The 20,030-nt window shown below is 38.0% G+C and overlaps 1 protein-coding gene across 1 annotated transcript in view; it reads left to right on the forward strand.

The window, feature by feature from the left end:
- Positions 1-20,030, forward strand: part of DCDC1 (doublecortin domain containing 1) — a 450,202-nt gene that overhangs the window by 388,151 nt on the left and 42,021 nt on the right. The window contains exons 20-23 of the mRNA XM_030918251.1: positions 6,468-6,649; positions 13,639-13,738; positions 16,871-17,006; positions 18,604-18,763. Coding sequence (XP_030774111.1) covers positions 6,468-6,649; positions 13,639-13,738; positions 16,871-17,006; positions 18,604-18,763 — 578 coding nt within the window. The remainder of the gene's footprint in view (positions 1-6,467; positions 6,650-13,638; positions 13,739-16,870; positions 17,007-18,603; positions 18,764-20,030) is intronic.

Genomic DNA, 20,030 nt, shown 5'->3' on the forward strand with positions numbered 1-20,030 from the left:
TGGTTTCCACTGTGGAAGAGGTAGTCAGGAAAAGGTTAGATCAAGATCTCCCTCGAAGGAGACAAGGGAATGACAGATTTCGACACAGAGAAAGAAGGGAAATGCAGGGAAAAGCTCCTAAGACTATGAGTGGATGTTACAAGTGTGGAAAGCCTGGGCATTTTTAGAGAGAATGTCCTGAATGGAAGAAAAGAAGAAAAGGTGATCCCCCATCATGACCGTTGATGAAGACTGGGGAAGTCAGGGGTTCCTTCTGAGTAGGTCCCACCAGGAACCCTTGATAAATTCGGAGGTGGGACCTGAGGGAGGAAAAGTGACACTTTGGGTTAATACTGGCGTGGCTCGCTCCTCCCTAATTCACCAACCAAGGGGTGCAGAACTCCACCCAATAGGGAAAGTTGACACTATCAGGGGTAAGAGGGGAGGGATTTGAGGTTCTGATATTTAAGAAAATGTTAATTGGGACCACAACAAGTTGAGGAGTCACTCTTACATGTTTCTGAAGCAGGAACTAACCTCCTGGGTAAAAACATAGTTGTGAGATTGGGTTTAGGATTAGGAATAGAGGAAGGACAAATAAAGGTAATGATGGGCCTCCTAACAGAGGAAGAGGAAAGAAAAATTAATCCCCTTGTGTGGGTTGGGAAGGCAACAGGGGAGGGCTAAAAATCACACCCTTACAGATTGAACTAAAACAACCATGAGAAGTAGTTTGCAGGAACAATATCCCATTGCTATTGAAGGGAGAAAAGATCTCCCACCAGCAATGGAGGGACTGATTTAAAATGGGCTATTAGAACCTACATATCACCATAAAATATTCCTTTGTGTCACTTATCTGGGAGGGAGACTTTCTGTGTTTGTTCCCAGACATCTTCCAGCTGCAGGCATCTTCCCCCAGTCTGCTTTTAGCTTCCCTTAGTGTGCCTAAAGGGAAAGGAATGTGCTTATTAAGGCCCACTGTTTTTACTGGGGTCCATTGTATGAGTGTGAAGTTTGGTGATAATCCAGGAGTCTTCCCCTCTCCCTTTCTGTGCTTAAGCTGTTTTTCTGTGATTTACAGCCTGAACTTTCTTTCAGGTTGCCCTTTGTTAGAAGAGAAGGATTTCTTTGAACTGCAAGAGTTTAGGAAGGAAGCTACCTCAAGGGTGTTAAGGGAAATTATGGAAGGTTTACAAATTAGATGGGATTATCACACTCCTTGGCATCCCCCTTCCTCTGCAAAGGTAGAAAGAATAAATCAAACTCTCAAAAAGTGTATCACCAAACTAATCTTAGAAACTAAAATGTTTTGAACCAAATGTCTCCCAGTAGCACTCCTTAGGATTAAGACAGCCCCAAGAAAAGACTTGGGATTGTCGGTCTATGAGTTATTATATGGACTCCCATATTTGAACAGGGCTATAGATCTTCCTACTATGGAAACCAAGGACCAATTTTTAAGAAATTATATACTGGCCATATCCTCCACCCTGTCATCCCTCAGGTTAAAAGGACTTCTGACTCAAACTCTGTCTCTTAAATTTGCGGTTCGCCACTTCCAGCCTGGTGACTTGGTGCTGATTAAGACTTGGAAAGAAGACAAGTTCCACCCAAACTGGGAAGGTCCCTATCAAGTGTTCCCAACCACAGAGACCGCTGTGCAAACAGCTGAATGGGGTGGACTGACTGTACTACAGTCAAGGGACTGGTAAAATAGACCCTGGAAGGGAGAGAAAAAGACCAGTGCACAGGTCACCTGAGGAACCCTTAAAGTTAACTCTGAGAAAAATGTAAAAAAAAAAAAAAAAAAATGGGACTAGGTGCAGTGGCTCATGCCTGTAATCCCAGCACTTTGGGAGGCTGAGGCAGGTGGATCATGAGGTCAGGAGTTCGAGACCAGCCTGACCAACATGGTGAAACCCCATCTCTACTAACGATACAAAAATTAGCCAGGTGTGGTGGTGCGCACCTGTAATCCCAGCTACTCAGGAGGCTGAGGCAGGAGAATCGCTTGAACCTGGGAGGCAGAGGTTGCAGTGAGCTGAGATCACGCCATTGCACTCCAGCCTGGGTGACAGAGTGGGACTCCATCTCAAACAAAAAACAAAAAAAATGTTTTTTTTTTCCCCCCGTATTGGGAAAAAATCCCACAACATTTTCCACCCAGCATAACAGATACATATCCTTTTTCTGCTAGTATCATGTCTTATCGCAAGACATGATATTTTTGTTCCCTGGGTTTCTTTCCCTGTGTTGACAGCCCCTAACCCATATACCTGAGATGCTACTTTTGGTTCTTGGTCTAGAACAGCTGGATTGTCAATGGTGATGAGTATAGGATTGCATTCTAAATTCTGGCAGTTATTTGGCAGGGAGCCCTTGGCCCCTTGGACACATGTAGTTTATTCTTCATGTGGCTGGGATGGGCTGCTATACAAAGAACAGAAGGTCAAAATGGAAACTGGCAGGGGCCTACTCCCTACCCAATCAGGCCCAAAACCAAATAGCTGCTGCGTTTGAGTCAACACTCTTCTGGTGGTCTACTATTAGGAGTGTGAATTGGATTAACTACATCTATTATAATCAAGAGAGATTCATCAGTTATACTTGAAATGCCCTCAAAGGGATGGTTAGCCAGTTTGATGCCACCAGCCCAGTGGCCTGGGAAACAGGCTTGTGTTAAGACGTGATACTAGCAGAAAAAGGAGATGTATGTGTTATCTTGGGTGGAAAGTGTTGTGGGATTGTGAACAAATCACCCTAGGGGGTCTTTCCCTGTGTTGACAGCCCCTAACCCATATACCTGAGGTGCTACTTTTGGTTCTTGGTCTAGAACAGCTGGATTGTCAATGGTGATGAGTATAGGATTGCATTCCAAAATCTGGCAGTTATTTGGCAGGGAGCCCTTGGCCCCTTGGACACATGTAGTTTATTCTTCATGTGGCTGGGATGGGCTGCTATACAAAGAACAGAAGGTCAAAATGGAAACTGGCAGGGGCCTACTCCCTACCCAATCAGGTTGGTGATTAATGTAACCAAGATGGTAGCATCCCAGACTATAAGATTTGATGCCTGCCAGGTTTTACCTTGTGGGAATTTAGAAAATCAGAGATGGCTCTCGCAGGCAGATAAATATCTTTGCCCTGAACCAGATACAAGTTACAGTAGGGTATTACCCTGCCCCAGCTGGGATAACATATGGTGGACTACCCAATTTCAGGGTTGGACAGTAAACATAGGGTAAGTAACGCCGAACTGGATACCCTTGAAGAATAAATTACATGTGTCCAAGGGGCCAAGCACTCCCTGCCAAATAACTGCCAGAATTTAGAATGCAATCCTATACTCATCACCATTGACAATCCAGCTGTTCTAGACCAAGAACCACAAGTAGTATCTCAGGTATATGGATTAGGGGCTGCCAACACAGGGAAAGACCCCCTAGGGTGATTTGTTCTCAAACTCATCAAGGACTCAACCTCCCATTTGCCTGGGACTACTCCAAACCCAGACCCTAATAAACACTTTGCCAAATAATGACCCTAAAAGGGTAAAAATAATTGAGGTAAAGGATTTAAAGCAAACCTTAGAAATTGAGACAGCGTACAGGGATGTGAATGCCTGGGTCAAAAGGGTCAAATTTTTGGTACAAACCCTCAACAAGAGTAACTGCTGTGTGTGTGCTGCAGGACAACCTCAGGCACAGGTGGTTCTATTTCCCCTAGGATAGAATACCGATCCTAAAGGAATGCCTTGCATGTTGGCTCTATACCAGGATAAGGATGCTTGGGGAAATGAAACCGATAAGACTTTATCATTGCTCTTTCCCACATTACAGAGGTCGGATCCCAGAGCAATCCTCTCATTCTCTGTAGGGAATATGAACCACTCCTCTTGCCTCTCTAGGCAGGGGGCAGAGTTCAGTAAGCCCATGGGAGAACTCCCAACTTGTACCTACATCCTAAATGTCACTGGTTAGTCAAGCAATGGCAATTACTCAGCTCTCCATATACCCTAGGCTGGTGATATGGTGGGAAAAGGAACCTCCATAACCTGTTACCATCCAATTGGACCAGGACTTGTGCTTTAGTCCAACTGGCCATTCCATTCACCCTGGCATTCCACAAGATACCAGAAAATACACATGGCCACCGAAACCGGAGAGATTTGACAAATTCCTTTGATCCCAATATATATGTTGACTTGATAGGAGTCCCTAGGGTGTCACCTAATAAATTTAAGGCCCAAAACCAAATAACTGCTGGGTTTGAGTAAGCACTCTTCTGGTGATCAACTATTAAGAGTGTGAATTGGATTAACTACATCTACTATAATCAACAGAGATTCACCAGTTATGCTTGGAATGCCCTCAAAGGGATGGTTAGCCAGTTTGATGCCACCAGCCGAATGGCCTGGGAAACAGGCTTGCGTTAAGACATGATACTAGCAGAAAAAGGAGATGTATGTGTTATGCTGGGAGGAAAATGTTGTACTTTCATTCCTAACAATACTGCCCCAGATGGGACCATCACAAAAACTTTTCAAGGGCCGATAACTCTAGCCAATGAACAGTCAGAGAATGCTGGAATTGATGACCCATTTACATGTTGGGTAGAAGGCTGGTTTGGAAAATGGAAAGGCATGATAGCTTCAGTCCTTACATCTCTTGTAATTGTGGCAGGAGTCTTAACAGCAGTGGGATGTTGTGCCTCTAAGTCCATTCTTTGGGTTTGGATGGGTGACTGTGTTTCTCACAAGAAGCAATACTTTCCAACTCATTTCATGAGGCTAGCATAAGGTTCATACCAAATCTTGAGGAAGGTAATAAATGAAAATTACATGTTAATTTGATTTATGAATGTACATGCAAAAATCTTAAAGAAAATATTAACACATTTAATTCAACAATTTATAAAAAGTGTCATACATCATGAGCAATTTTGATTTATCCAGGAAGGCAATATTAGTTTAAATTTTTTAAAATTAATGTAATTAACACATAAGTGATAAGAGTTTAGTTATATAGGCAAATCTCAGTAAATGAAGGAAAAAGAACTTTATATGATTTAACATAAATTCAAGAAAATATATTAGCAAAATAAAAATTTCTTAACCCAATATAGAGCACTTATATCCCAAAGAGACTTTTAAAAAGCTAACCAACCTCATTCTTAAATGTATATGAAATAGCAAAGGGCCAACAAGAGCCAATTCCCAAAAAAAGAAAAACAAGGTGGGCATCTTTGCCCTACCAGTTATCAAGACTTACCACATAAAAATATATTGTAATCAAAGCAGTACATTACTGTGAAGGGAAAGACAAACTGACAAACTGAAGAGAAACAAAAGCAGATCTGTACTTACATGCAGTAGTGATATTTTACAGGATGGTCATTGCAGATTAACAGGAGATGCTGCCAGGACAATTGTTTATGAAAGTAGAAGAAAAAAAAAAAAAAGAAAGAAAGAACAAACTTGGACTTTGCCCAGCATCATCACTAATCATCCCTTCCCACATTTACTCTTCTTTCACACACAAGTGTCTATCTCTGTGAACAGCAATACCATCCACCCTGTTACCCAAGCTGTGAACCTGGAAGCCCCCTTGCCTCCTTTTATTGCCCCAACATCATATTCTATTAATCCTCAAGTCTATCCCTCTTTTTACCAATCCTTTACTTCATTAACTCCTACGAAGGCTTCAGGAGTCAGTTCTACGACATTTTAAGAAAACTCAGGTTAGGTTCTCCTCCTATGTGCTCCCATCACGCTTGTAACCTGTCGTCATACTTGCACTATTGTAATTGCCAGTCTATATTTAGGTAAGTTTCTGAAGACCTTCTACAAATTATTTGAGGAAGAGTATCTTGTGTGGTTCATAGTTTTATTTTCGTTGCATAATATCATGCCAGAATATATGGTAAACATTCAAAAATATTTGAAGAATACATCAATTAATCAATAAATGATTTTATGGATGAATAGATACAAACTGAATAAAAAAGTAACTGAATTCTACAACTGAAACATGTGAAATGTGTTTATGTTCATTATTTTGGTGTTTCTTTTTGCAATATTCTCCAAATATATTCCTTTTTTTGCCAAATAGATTTAGTTTAAGGCGGTATTATTTCAGGCTATTTTAAAACCACTTTTGTCACATTCCTTCTTCACGCTGATTAAAGATATTTAACATGTAAGCAAAAATATTCCAAGTTCTATTTTTCCAGAATGATGTTTCTCTGAGAGGGAATAAATCATTCATCTTGCAGCATAACACAGGTTGTTACAGAAATTTTAAAAATAATTATCTTTCCTCTTCAAATAAAACATTAATTAGAATTGTCTGGAACATCTTAGGTACCTCAATACATTTTTGTTGAATGAATGAGAGATTAAAGGTATAAACTGTGTTCAATATTTTTTAAAATCTAGACATAACCCTTCTTCTATATTTATTATGTTTTTGTCATTTCTTTCTGAAGGAGTTTGATTGGCCAATACAAGGACTGCTTGTTCCGAGCAGTCCTCCCATGAAGAAACCCATCTGTAAGACAACGGAGCCATATGCCCCTGTGCGACTCAGAGTTTTGCGGAATGGAGACAAGAATAGAAACAGATCCTTTACTGTCCTTGGTCCAGACATCTCACCTGGTTGGAAAACACAGTAAGAACAACTTGTTCATACTTATTAAATACACTTTCTAGTTTCTACAGATTTTTGTGTTCTTCATTATGGACGTTTTTCTGTGGGAATTCTGTATTTATTTAGCAAAAGGGCTCTCATATTGATATTTGAAGATGAAAACAGAGACTAGGACTCATTTAGTTTCTTCATCAGGAATTTGATTTGAACTCTGCTGATACAGAAGTTAATGGATTAGAAATGAGTAGCTCTGATTTTTAAAAGTTCTATTTTTAAAAGTTCTATGATCAATGTATATTTGAATTAGCATTTTTGCTTGAGTTTTATAAATGTGTCTTGAAATAATTGAACTCAACATCCTTCTTAAATATAATTTTGTAACTCCTCATTTAAGTTAAATTATACACGATTATGTTTAAATATTTATAATATTTAATGAACAAATATAGTTCTCAAAAGTATAACTTTATATAATTTATAGTCTTCCTTGGAATAACATTTTAAAAGTTTATCACCCTAGAAAAGCATTTATTGACATTTTAGCTTACCTTATTATTGGAATAAAATTTTCCCAATAGCCAATATTTTCTCCAACATTGAAGAAAAATCGCCCACTGTATTTTCATTTTATGACAAAAGGCATCATAGATCACTGAAGAGCTCTGATGTAAAGAATGAGTTAAACACATTGTTTCTCATATTATTAGCAGCGATATTACTTCTTGACCTTTCTTTTGAGATGTTTAGAATATTTGAGGCTGCTGCTAATAGTTTAATATTACTTTCTGCACATTGATTAAATATACTTCATACATCGCTGAACAATGAGTAACATTCAGATTGGCTGACCACTGAACTGCCTGTAAGGATGATAAAGTAAAAAATTAATCTTCAAAGTAAAGTCAAGCCTGAAATTGAATTCTTTGACGCATACATTTCATAATTAGCTCATTCTGCTAGATGTAAAATGTGAGGGTAATGTCCTTAAAGTCATGTATGATTCTTCAAAAATAACACCCAAAGTTAACACAAAATTTCTGTTTCTTCCTACATTCGTTTTTTTTCTTGTTTTGCATCTTTAATTGTAGCTCAAAGTTACATACAGATATTATCTTATCACATCAACGTTTTAAAATGCATGCTTCAGTCAGGTAATCCAAACAAATTTTAAGAGATTGAAATGGTAAATTTGGACAACTGTTCTAGCAGAGAATATGTGAAACGCTGTGCTGCCCATTTGCTATGTTCATGGAACAGTGTGTCCCAGTTCATTAAGTATTCAGGTATTAGAGTCACTTAGTTCACCATGTGAATTAATTACTCCCAAATAATTAAAATACACTGGCATACACTTAACACTAAAACTCTACTACATACAGTTTAATTTCTCTGCTGATTCACAAAGTGTTCTATAAGATCATCAATAGCATTCCCCCACACCGCCCCCTGACAACCCACACCAGAGCTGTATGTAAGTACTGGTTCACAGAAGGTTTAAATGGAAAGTCTTGGCTTACATTGTAGGGTGGCTGCATTGTCCAGCTTCAGAGAGCTCTGCTCACATGGTTATCTGTATGAATGACATCCTAGAGTTGTGCCAGGCAGAACCCTTGCTGTGCCTCAGTGTGTTTAATAAATACAAGTTACATATCTTCCAGAAGAAATAACTTCTATTGACATATAAGGATATATTACTTTCATTAATTTGAAACTCATTTATAAGAAGAAGGAGTGTTGGGCTGTTTAGTGTCTTTACAAGCAAAATCATGCTAGAATAATGAAATATAGATATACTTTAACCAAATCTTGCTCTACTAACATGCTGTCCTTTAGCTATTTAGTAATTTACTGGAGATAGTTTTGAGGAGTTTTTTTGTTGTTATTAGTTCTTTCATCTACAAAGCCTAAGGAAAATCAAATAGTATTTGTTCATTAATTAGTCAGTTATTACTCTAGTAAGTGACAAGATCTTGTCAATTAGTCTTAATAATGACTGTTGAGTTCATATAAATTAACACCTTCATAATTTTTCTTGTGTCACAGGCAAATTTCATCTCTCAGAAATGTTAGTTAAACAAGAAAAATTTTATAAGTGATATTTAAGGAATTTTAAGAGGAAAGGCCCAAGATGAGGCTCTGAAGTAAATTTTATATTTTAGATTATTTCAATATATGTATTACTTATTAGTAAGTTATGATCTCTGAACTTACTTGAGCTCCCTAATAGAGCTTGTAAGGCCTTTTATGATCTATCCCTGCATATTTCTCTAGCTCTATTTCCTATCAACACGCCCCCATTCCCACTCTCAAACCACCCGCCACCACTTTCCAACACTTCCTATGTACTTAAATAATAAAAGTCTTTTGAGAATGAATTTAGATTTCCTTTCCAAATATTGACCCTGAATATGAGATGCTCTCTCCTCTCGAGTTAGTTGTGGCTGCTATGTACTCCACTACTCCAGCCCTGGGCCTTCCACCAGTACAGAACCTACCGTTCTGTTTCATGATTATCTGCTTATGTTTCATCCATGAGACAGAGAACAGGGATGCTTCATTCATAGCAGATGTACAATCTGCTGTTACAATCACAGATCATTGTGTTCTGATGAATCAAGTTTTAAGGTATTAGAGAGTCGCTTTGTTAACCACATGATTAAGGGCCCACATAGGCCTTAAATTAGTGACCACTGAATGAATGAATGGTTAGCTATATTTGATCACCATTTGCAGTGAATGAATGATTAATTATGAAGTATTTGATAACTATTTCATTTAATAAAATATACAGATTCTAAAAATGCACAAAATAGTTTTCTAACTTAAAACTATGAGCAGATATATATTCAAATTAAGCATCTTTTTCTATGATCATCATCGTTTATTTTTCAGCTTAAAAATTTTAAATTTGGGGTTAATAGTAAGACAATATACTAGTAAAAAATTACAGGTAAAATGAATGCAATCTCTGAATTTTCTTCAAAGTTGAAAAATTTATATTTCATAGTGGTCAGCATTATTAGAAGAGAAATAAGATAGTGAAAATGTATTGTCTTATAAAATTACTCATAGTATGAATATTTATATAATAACATCATGTTATTTAATATTTAATATGAAGTTAAATATTTCTTTGTGATAGTTTTTGAAACTGTATATTTTAAAGACAGAGATTACTTTAGGGTAAGTCATGATAAATTGAGACCTTATAATTTTTCATATATTAAAGTATGTCAAGAGATAATTGACAGTGTATTCTGACATATCAATCAAATCTTGGATCATTTGTTTCAGAAGTGTTCACACTGAAAAGAAAGAGAAAATCTGTGTCACTAAATATTCTGAAACAGAAATGGACCAGATAGAATTTCACCAATTTTTGGAAAGGTAAACACTTAACATTCTAAATGCAAATGCGTTTTCCACTTAAATACCTGAATGATTATTTATAACAGATAACATACTATATATACGATATATACATATAGTATATACTATATATACGGTATATATAGTTAAGCGTATTATATATATAGTTAAGTATATACTATATATATACTTAAATATATATAGTATGTTATATTTGGTTTATATTTGCTTGCATTAAGGATGGAGTAGTGAAATTTTTATATTTCACCTATTATAAACCAATTTAAATATATATAAATTTGGTTTATAATAGGTTAAATATTTTATATATATATATATATATTGCATATATACCTACCTGAGAAAATCAGTTGTTAATATAATGATTCTGGAGTTTCTAATCTGTGGTATATATAAAGCATGTGAGCCTATGATACCAATGGTAATTAATACAATTTTTTTCCCCTAAATGTCAAGGTCTAGCAAATTCCCCTAGCTTTCAGAATCACCAGTTCTGTAAATATAAATTAATCTCATTTAAAAAATATATTTCACAATTTACAGCACCTTTCTTTGGTTTATATTTGGGTGAATTAAGAGTGGGGTAGTTAAATTTTTATATTTTACCTATTATAAACCGATTTTTAAAATATGACTGTTTTAGTCTGTTTTGTGTTACTGTAAAGAAATACCTGAGACCGGTTAATTTATAAAGAACAAAGGTTTATGTGGTTCATGATTCTGATGGCTAGAAAGTTCAAGATTGGGCATCTGCATCTGGTGAGGGCTTCAGGCAGCTTCCACTCATGGCAGAAGGTGAAGAGGAGCTGGCAAATGCAGAGACCACATAGAGGAGAAGAAGTAAGAGAGAGAGGGAAGGTGCTAGCATCTTTTTAACAATCAATCAGCTCTCAACTAACTAATAGAGTGAGAACTCACTAATTTCCGGGGGGGGGGGGGCGGGCATTAATCTATTTATGAGGGATCTTCTATCATGACTCAAACACCTCTCATTAGGCCTCATCTCCATCATTGGAGATCAAATTTCAACATGAGGTTTGCAGAGGACAAACATCTAAACCATAGCACTAACATATATCATGTTTATGAAATATGTTGTAATTTTTCTTTAATCAGTATTTTCTTACCAAATCAAGAATTAGATCACTGCTGAAAGGTTGGAGCACTTGGTATGAACTTTTTTGCAAAATATGCCTTGTCGAATATGAGGGGATAGTTTTATTGAGTTTAAGGAAAATTATGCTATCTTTAGTTATTTAATAATTCACTCTGGACAATTTTGAAGTTCTCTTTGTCATTGATTTTTCCATCTACAAAACTGAAGTATGATCTAACGGTATAATAAGTCCCATTTTAGAATAATAGATACAGGACTTTTGTTGTTGTTGTTGGTACCTTCTACTTTCTGTAAAGTTGCTGGCAACACAGAATATTGGAAAGACCACAGGATTAGGAGGCAACGGAACTTATTTTAACCCCAGCATTGCCACTAATTAGCTGGAAGTCTTCAGCAAAGCCCTGTCCTTCTCCAAGGCTTGTTTTCCTCAACTGTTAAATCAACAGTCATCTGTTGTATTTATATTATGTACATCAACCAGTGTTGGATGTTCTGCTGGAGGTTTTTGGTGTCTTTCTTTTTCTTTTCTTCTCTTCTCTTCCTCTCTCTCTCTCTCTCTCTCTCTCTCTCTCTCTCTCTCTCTCTCTCTCTCTAGAACAAGGCATTGCTTGCTCTTCAGGAACTCCCAACTAACTTTTGGGGAAGAAAATTTGCTTAGTGAAACAATCAGAAAGCCATATGCAGCAGTCTTTAACCATACAGAATTGAAAATGATCAAGCAATCATTTATATGATTATATATTTCCTGGTTTACATATAACCAGGACGAGAGAGAACATTCTAAGGGGCAGCTGTCAGAGAAGGTCACATGGAGAAGAAAGAAAATGAGACAAAAATCCAAAGCAAGAAGATAAAGAAAAGGAGAAAGCACATGACCATAGCTTCTCGAAGGTTTTACCATTTGGAAGGAACTGATTAGCATAAGAGCTCCACTGCTGTGGAGCTGTAGCTGACTGTGGATCTGGGAGGCATAGCTCCTTTCTTTAAAAATAGGGATCTTGCTATGTTGCCCAGGCTGATCTTGAACTCCTGGCCTCAAGTGGTCCTCCTACCTTGGCCTCCCCAAGCGCTGGGATTACAGGTATGGAATACCATACCCAACCTGGTTTATTTACTTCTAAGCTAGCCTTAGAGAAATGGGGAGCCTGATTATCTGTTTCATTGCCTTATTCCATTGAGGAAATAAAATTTAGAAACATTATAAAGCTATGTCTTGCTGATGAGCATAAAATCAACTGAAGTTCATTTACTGTAAACAGTACATTCTAACACAAAATATATTTAGGAAGAATCTTCTACTTCTTCCATAGGCAGGATATCCTCACAGTATTGTTTAGGAAATGCTCCATCAGTCTCCTGTAGCTCTACTTTTTCCTCACAATTCCATCTATTTACATCTGTCCTAAAGCTTGCTGTCTAGGGTCCAGCCTCTCCCACCTCCAGCCCATTTTCCACCTATCTGACAGTTAACTTTCTGAAAAGCAGACCTGATAACACCACGTAATTGCTGTAATGCCTTCAATGGCTTTCTGCTGCTTATGGGCTAGAAGGCAGGTTCCTCAGTCTGGAATCCTAAGTACTTTAGTTGGTTTCTGCTTTCTTTTTCAGTTTCATCTGGTCCATACCTTCCTCATGTCCATACACTCAGCTCCAGTCTAGCGCTTTTTGATGAAATCTTATTTATCCTTTAAAACCTAACCCAAATGTCACTCCCTTAGATAAGGGTTCCCTGGAAAAATTGTTTTCCCCTCTGTTCTCACAGCACACTGGCCAGGTGCCTATGGCAGCACCTGTGACTTCATATTACACTTCAGTGGCTCACCTTTCTCTTCCCTGACCAGATTCAGAGCTCCTCAGGGAACCACAAAACTGTCATTCATCTCAAAATCCACAGGGCTCGTCCAGTGCTTGTTTGGGAGGGCAGGGGGTTGCGGGAGTGGGAAATCAGTGTTCAATGTTTAACCAGGCTAAAAACATCTGTTTCAAAGGTAGTTAAAGGGCTATAGTCATCACTTCTGGTGGAGGGAGCTGAGGAACTTGGTGACAAATTAGACTTTGACAACCTTGGAGAAAGAGCAAAACTACATCAGAAAAAGCCAAGGAAGATTTTTTTTAGGTAGGAGAAAGAACACAGGCACAGAAATAGAAAAGTGTGGGGCATACCAAGGAACGAAAAGTCAATAGCAGTGTGTCTAGCTATTTATTGGTCATGTCTGGGACCGTGCTAAGAGCCCTTTTCAAAATCAACCTTTAATCTTCACAGAAACCCTGGAAGGTAAGAAATCTAGCTTTAGACAGGTTAAATAATTTGCCCAAGTGCCACACTTTGGAGAGGAAAATGAGACTCAAATGGGTCTGATGGGCCCCAGAATCCAGCTTATGACTAACAGTCCTGCAGAGAGAGTTGTCATTATGGATTCAGGGCCCTGATTTCTTTTATTTTCTCCCTTTGCTGCTGGAAGCTTTCTGTATGCAAGGTCAATTTTTGTGTCTTTTATTACAGGTGCACTGAGATTTTAAATTTACCTTCTGCAGCTCGGAGATTGTACAATGAAAAGGGGAAGGAAATATTTGCCTTAAAAGACCTGCAAAGAGATGAACTGGTAAAGACATGGATTTGAAACTGGCAATATTAATTTATGAATACCCCATCCAAGAAAGAATGCCCTTAAATATAAGAAGCTTTCCATTTTAATCCTTATTTTCTCTCAGAATTATCCTAACTGAGCAAGCATCAGAAAATAATACTAACAGCTAACATTATTCAGAGCTTCCTATGTGTCTGGCATGGTTTTCAGAGTGGTATATAAATTAAACTTTTTTTTTTTTTTTTTTTTTTGAGACAGGGTTTCACTCTGTTACCCAGGTTGGAGTGCAGTGGCGCAGTCTTGGTTCTCTGCAACCTCTGCCTTCCATGCTCAAGCAATTCTCCCACCTAAGCCTCCAGAGTAGCTGGGATTATAGGCATGTGCCACCATGCCTGGCTAATTTTTTGTATTTTTGGCAGAGATGGATTTCAACATGTTGCTCAGGCTGGTCTCAAACTCCTGAGCTCAGGTGATCCACCTGCCTCAGCCTCCCTAAGTGGTGGGATTATAGGTGTGGGCCACCGCGCCCGGCCGAATTAATCTACTTAATATTCATCATGATCCTAGACTCTAGAAATTAAGGAAGAAACTGGAGAAGGCCAAATTGTTAATCATTTGTAATTTCTGTCTCCTGCTCTGAAGGAGGTAAATTCTCTGCTCTTTTTGAGAGCTTCAAAATGTAGTTGTTTAATGGTTTCTTACTAAATGGTGATTTCACTTTTTCGGGACAAAATTATGTCTACTTTTTTCACACACTCTATTTGGGTGACTGGAGAAGGCTGAAAAGCAGAAGGACTTTAGCAGCCCAGCCTTTCCCCTCATTTATAGAATTTGAGGCATCCGTTTGAAAAATTAAAAAAAAAGATACCTTCCTTGATTGATGCCTATAATTCTTTGAACAGAGAACAAAGCTTGTACCATTTCGTCAGAACTCAACTCAGGCCCTGAATCTAAATAGTCCTGGAGAGAGTCTTAAACAGAAGTATCAATGGCTAATATCAGAGGCAGAATGGCAGGGTGGAGAGTCTGTTGTTCTCAGAGACTGCTAGATCTCATTTTGAATGCTAATGTCATCTCTCCAAGTGTTTTGTGTGTTTTAGTGTTTTTGTTTGTTCTGCTGTGCTATTCACTGTGGGTTTTTTTTTTTTTTTTGAGACGGAGTCTCACTCTGTCGCCCAGGCTGGAGTGCAATGGCGCGATCTCGGCTCACTGCAACCTCCGCCTCCTGGGTTCACGCCATTCTTCTGCCTCAGCCTCCCGAGTAGCTGGGACTACAGGCGCCCTCCAGCAAGATCGGCTAATTTTTTGTCTTTTTAGTAGAGACGGAGTTTCACCGTGTTAGCCAGGATGGTCTCGATCTCCTGACCTCGTGATTAGCTAGCCTTGGCCTCCCAAAGTGCTGGGATCACAGGTGTGAGACCACGCCTGGCCCACGGTGGGTTTTTTAAAGAATGAATTTAAGGTAGATTACATTAAATCCTACAATACAAAAAATTAATTTAATGGTAAGTATAGATGAGGCCACCATAGCAAAGCAGGTATGAGTGGAAGGAGGATAAGATGGAGCCAGGAGTGATTGTATATTTGCTAGAAATTAATCTGTCACTGCTCTGAAGAGTAACATGAAGATGGAAACATAAACAGTTAGTTACATCATTAAATATGTCCAAAAGAGAAAAAGGAATCTGTTGTTCAAAAGAAGAAATTTTTGGCCGGGCATGGTGGCTCACACCTGTAATCCCAGCATTTTGGGAGGCCGAGGCAGGTGGATCACCTGAGCTCAGGAGTTGAAGACCACCCTGAGCAACATGGCGAAACCCTGCCTCTACTAGAATACAAAAAATTAGCTGGGCGTAGTGGTAGGTGCCTGTAATTCCAGCTACTCAGGAGGCTGAGGCATGAGAATCACTTGAGCCCTGGAGGCAGAGGTTGCAGTAGCCGAGATCATGCCATTGCACTCCAGCTTGGGCTACAGAGTGAGAGTCCATCTCAAATAATAATACTAGTAATAGTAATTTGAAACTGGCAATATTATATATATTATTATATATATTATATATTATATAATAGTATATATTATATTTATTGTGTATATAATATACAATATTATATATTATATACATAATATAATAGTAATATATATTTACTATTACTAGTATTATTATTTGAAGTTTCCCCTGGGTCTTCTACATAGAATGTCGAATGTTTGTGATAATGACTTTGCAATGACCAGAAAAGTCAGCACTGAGGTTCTTTCTTCTTACTGAGTTTTTTTCATTATATCACTTTCTTTTCTCATCTGTAAAGAAATATTTATCCATTTAAGGACATTTAAGAAATACATAAAAGCAAAAAAAGGAGGAGAGGAGGAAAAGTATCATCCATAATCTTGTCACCTGGAAATATCCGCACTGACATTTTGGTGTTTGTACTACAAATTAATTTATACCAGGGGTCATTAAACATTTTCTGTAAAGAATGATATAGTAGATATTGTAGGTTTTGTGGGCCATATGGTGCCTGCTGTATATCAGCTCTGCTCTGATGCATGAAAGCAGCCATAGACAACATGCAAATGAATGGGCATAGCTGTATTCTAATAAAACTGTACTCACAAAGAGAGGCAGGGGACCAGATTTGGGTTTTAGGGATAGTTCCCTAATCTCTAATTTTGCCAATCTCTAATTTATTCCTTCTTTTCTTCTTTCCTACCTTCCTCCCTCTCTCCCTGCGTCCCTCCCTTGCTCCCTTCTTTCCTCCCTTCCTTTCTACCTCCTTCCCTCCCTCACTCCCTTCCTGTTTTCTTCCTTCCTTCCCTCTTCTTCTTAAACAATTAGTTTTTTAAACTTTTGTTTTGAAATAATTATAGAGTCACAGGATGTTGCAAAAATAATATGGTACAGTACAAAGACAGTTTTTTCACTTAATACAAAACTCTTGAAATTCATTAAAGTTGTTGCCTTTATCAGCAGTTTGATTTTTTTGAAAGTACTGAGTGGTATTCCATGGCACCACAGTTTTCTTTAATCATTCACCTATTATATTAATAGTACATTTTGATTTTTTTGATTGTCTCCAGTTTAGATTATTACAGATAATGCTGCCATGACAATTATATACAGGATAAAGAGATGCTTTGTTTGATAGGTGTATGTTTCATGTGGAGAACACTGGATCAATCCTGACCTGTCCAATGCTCAGCAAAAGAAACAAATCTTCCTGAGGAACCTAGCATCAGACATTTCCAAAATTCAAATCTTCTGTAGCATACGTAAAATAGAAGGTAAGCATTGGAATTATTTACCTTAATATATGCTGCCAAAATGAAAGGCTTGATGATACTGTTTTTAAAAAAGTCAAAGTTTGTTTAAACAGGTAATATTTCACCTCTGCATCTTGCTGTTTAACTCTTTAAAGTCATTTATATGTTTGACAGGGTTGAGTATTTTAGTTCACACTACAGTTTGAATGTGCAAAGAAAACATAATCTTTTTATTTTGTCGTTTACAGATCTGACCTTCTTTGTGAGCCTCATGCATTCTCCAGTCATGTTTACATTTTCTTCCATCCATTAATTTAATTAGTCCCTTTAGGGAGAGCTTTCAGATTTCTCTATCTCCAGACTCTCATGTTAAGTTCCTCTCTAAGATAGACAGAAAGCACTTGGGATGCAGATCTTCTTGCTTCCTGGGCTCTGCTGGCTGAAGTCCATGACTGGAGTGACTTGTGGTTCCTTCTTTTGGTTCAGACGATACTCTGGGTGGGTGTGCTTCCTCCCTGACTCAGCCTTCTCGCTACTTCCTGTGGCCCTCTGGAGCCTGGCTATGACTGAGTGGTCATCTCTGCAGTCCTTGCTACAGAGCCACCTCACCCCTGCTTGGCATGCACTTTTGGAAAGTTCCCCAAAAAGATTCTCAGCAACTCCTGGGTCTTAGCTGCACCTCCCAGAAACCAGATCCCAGTTCACGTGGCTGGCTGTGCTTCAGACTGGAGTAGCAAAGGGTAGCTCGAAAGGGGACGTCATCATGGTGTCCTCAACAATGAGTGGTGTCCTAAACAATGGACGGTCCTCACTGTTTCCCCAGTTTAACTAAGATACCCAAAGTGAAGACTGTAGAGAGAATCAGGATACACTGTGCTAGTTTTCTGGCTTTCTCTGTCTTGTGCCCCAAATCCCCTCTAACTCAGGAGTGGTGGTTTTTCTCCAGGTCAATCCTGAAGTTAAACCCTTGATACACTAAGTGGGAACTACAGGCTTTTGGAGAAACCATAGATCATGACTGTATCATCCTAACTTCCACGGTCGACGGCAGTATGCTGTTTGAATGTCAAAAACTATCTTTGGACTTTTGCTTTTCTTTAAGTTCTGATTTCCTCATGATCCTCCTCCTTCCCTTAAGTTTTCTCCAGGAACCAGGACAAAAGTCCATATAGAGAAAAGAAAAAGAGACAAAAAACATAAGTATAATTTAAAACATTGCCCTATGATATATATCGAACACTGTATAGTAAAACTTTGCATGTGTCATTCAAGGCTTTCACTGGGACTGGGATTGGGACTTCCACTGATGAGTTTTGGATCCCAGAGAATGATCTAGAAACATATATCTAAATAATGTAGCCCATTTGAATAATTACAATATAGAATAATTAACTGATCTTTGGAAAGACCTATTTTTAGTATTTTTGACTAAGAATATCTTGAGAGTAAAGAATCTACAAAAATTAAAATTAAATTCAACTGAGTTTATTAAGTAACCTATGAATAGACCAAATAGATGGATTTTTTTTTGCGTTTGCATTTTAGTGTGTGTTTCTAAATTCCTGATGCTCTGCAATTGTAACTAATATGTCCTTGCAATTTGTGAATTTCTGCTCAGCTCTTGTTTTAGAAGTCCAAAGTGACATTGTATCTGGAAGCAAGCTTGCTGTGCATAAACCTGTAGCAATTTTTGGAGAAGAGAAGCAAGTTACAGAACCAGAAGAAAAGCAAATGCAAAAAGATGCTCTAACAACGGAAAATACTTCCAGTGAAATTCTGTAAGTAATCAATATAGCCCGAAAAGCTACCTGGCTGCTGTTTGAACTCAGCTCATTAGCCCGATAACAGCACAGAGCCCATGCAGGGAGCTCATGCCAAGTTTGTGAAACTAATGGCAGGTGAAGAGCTAGTATTTAATTAGTTTTCCAGCAAAATGATACAACTACAGCTTCAATGTTCAACCATCACAATGATCTATTTTCAGTAATATTGTTATAATGTTATTATTTTTTAAAGGCTAGAATTTTAGGATAGAAAACATTTATTTGAGGAATTCATCAAGTTTTGTTTCCATAAATATTGACTTCAGGATAAATTAAGCTTCTTCCCTAAGTTCAAGTTAGACACATGTTAATATACAGTTATCATTCTGGATCATTGAAATAGCTTTCTGATTGCTCTCTGTTGCCATAATATCTTCCTTCCAATTCCCCTCTAAGTTAAACTGTAGACAATTAACTTTCTAATGCACAATCCTTTTCACATAGTTTTTTAAGGCCTACCTATTGCAGACAGAAAAACTTATTCATCTGGAATCCCAAGACCTTCTGACCTTGGTTCATGCCTGTCATTGACCCTCATTTGAATTCCCATGCCCGCTGTCTCTCTCTGCCACATGAATTCCAACCTCCAGCTCAGCAACGACAAGCTGTCACCTGCATATTGCACATTCTGTTTATGTTCTGTTGCAGACCTCTGAGCCATATACGAATTTCTCTCCACTGCAGTGCCTTTACTTGCCCCATACTTATCTGTAGAATGACTCTTTAGCACTGAAGTCAATTACAGCAATGACTGTACGTGGCAATGTACTTGTCAGTCCCTCTCTCCCTTGCCTACCCCTCCCTCTACCAGCCTGGGAACTGTTGAGGGCAAAGACTCTGTCACGTGGGTTCTAATCATCATTTACTGAATAAACGAAGGAAAGATTGAATGTGTTTCAAATTATAAAACCAAAAATACCTGACCAATTACCACTGCAATAATTGTGAGAATAATTTATATATCATTGTTATGAATTGTTTCTATCCTCAATTTTAAGAAAATGAACTTTTAGGAACCAAACTTCCTTATTCGGATAGGTGATTCATTTGGTCCTATAACTGACAGTAACAAAGGCACCAGAAGGCATTTTTCAGAGAGAATGATTCGTCTTAGATGGCATCTTTCTCAACAGTCAAGGAATTGACCACAAACTTTCACATACCCTTCTAAAGAAAGTGTCATCTATCCTTTGAGTAATTTAGTCTGCACTTGGAAAAAAAA

The sequence above is a fragment of the Rhinopithecus roxellana genome, chromosome 15 (genome assembly GCF_007565055.1).
Source record: "Rhinopithecus roxellana isolate Shanxi Qingling chromosome 15, ASM756505v1, whole genome shotgun sequence".
NCBI lineage: Eukaryota > Metazoa > Chordata > Mammalia > Primates > Cercopithecidae > Rhinopithecus > Rhinopithecus roxellana.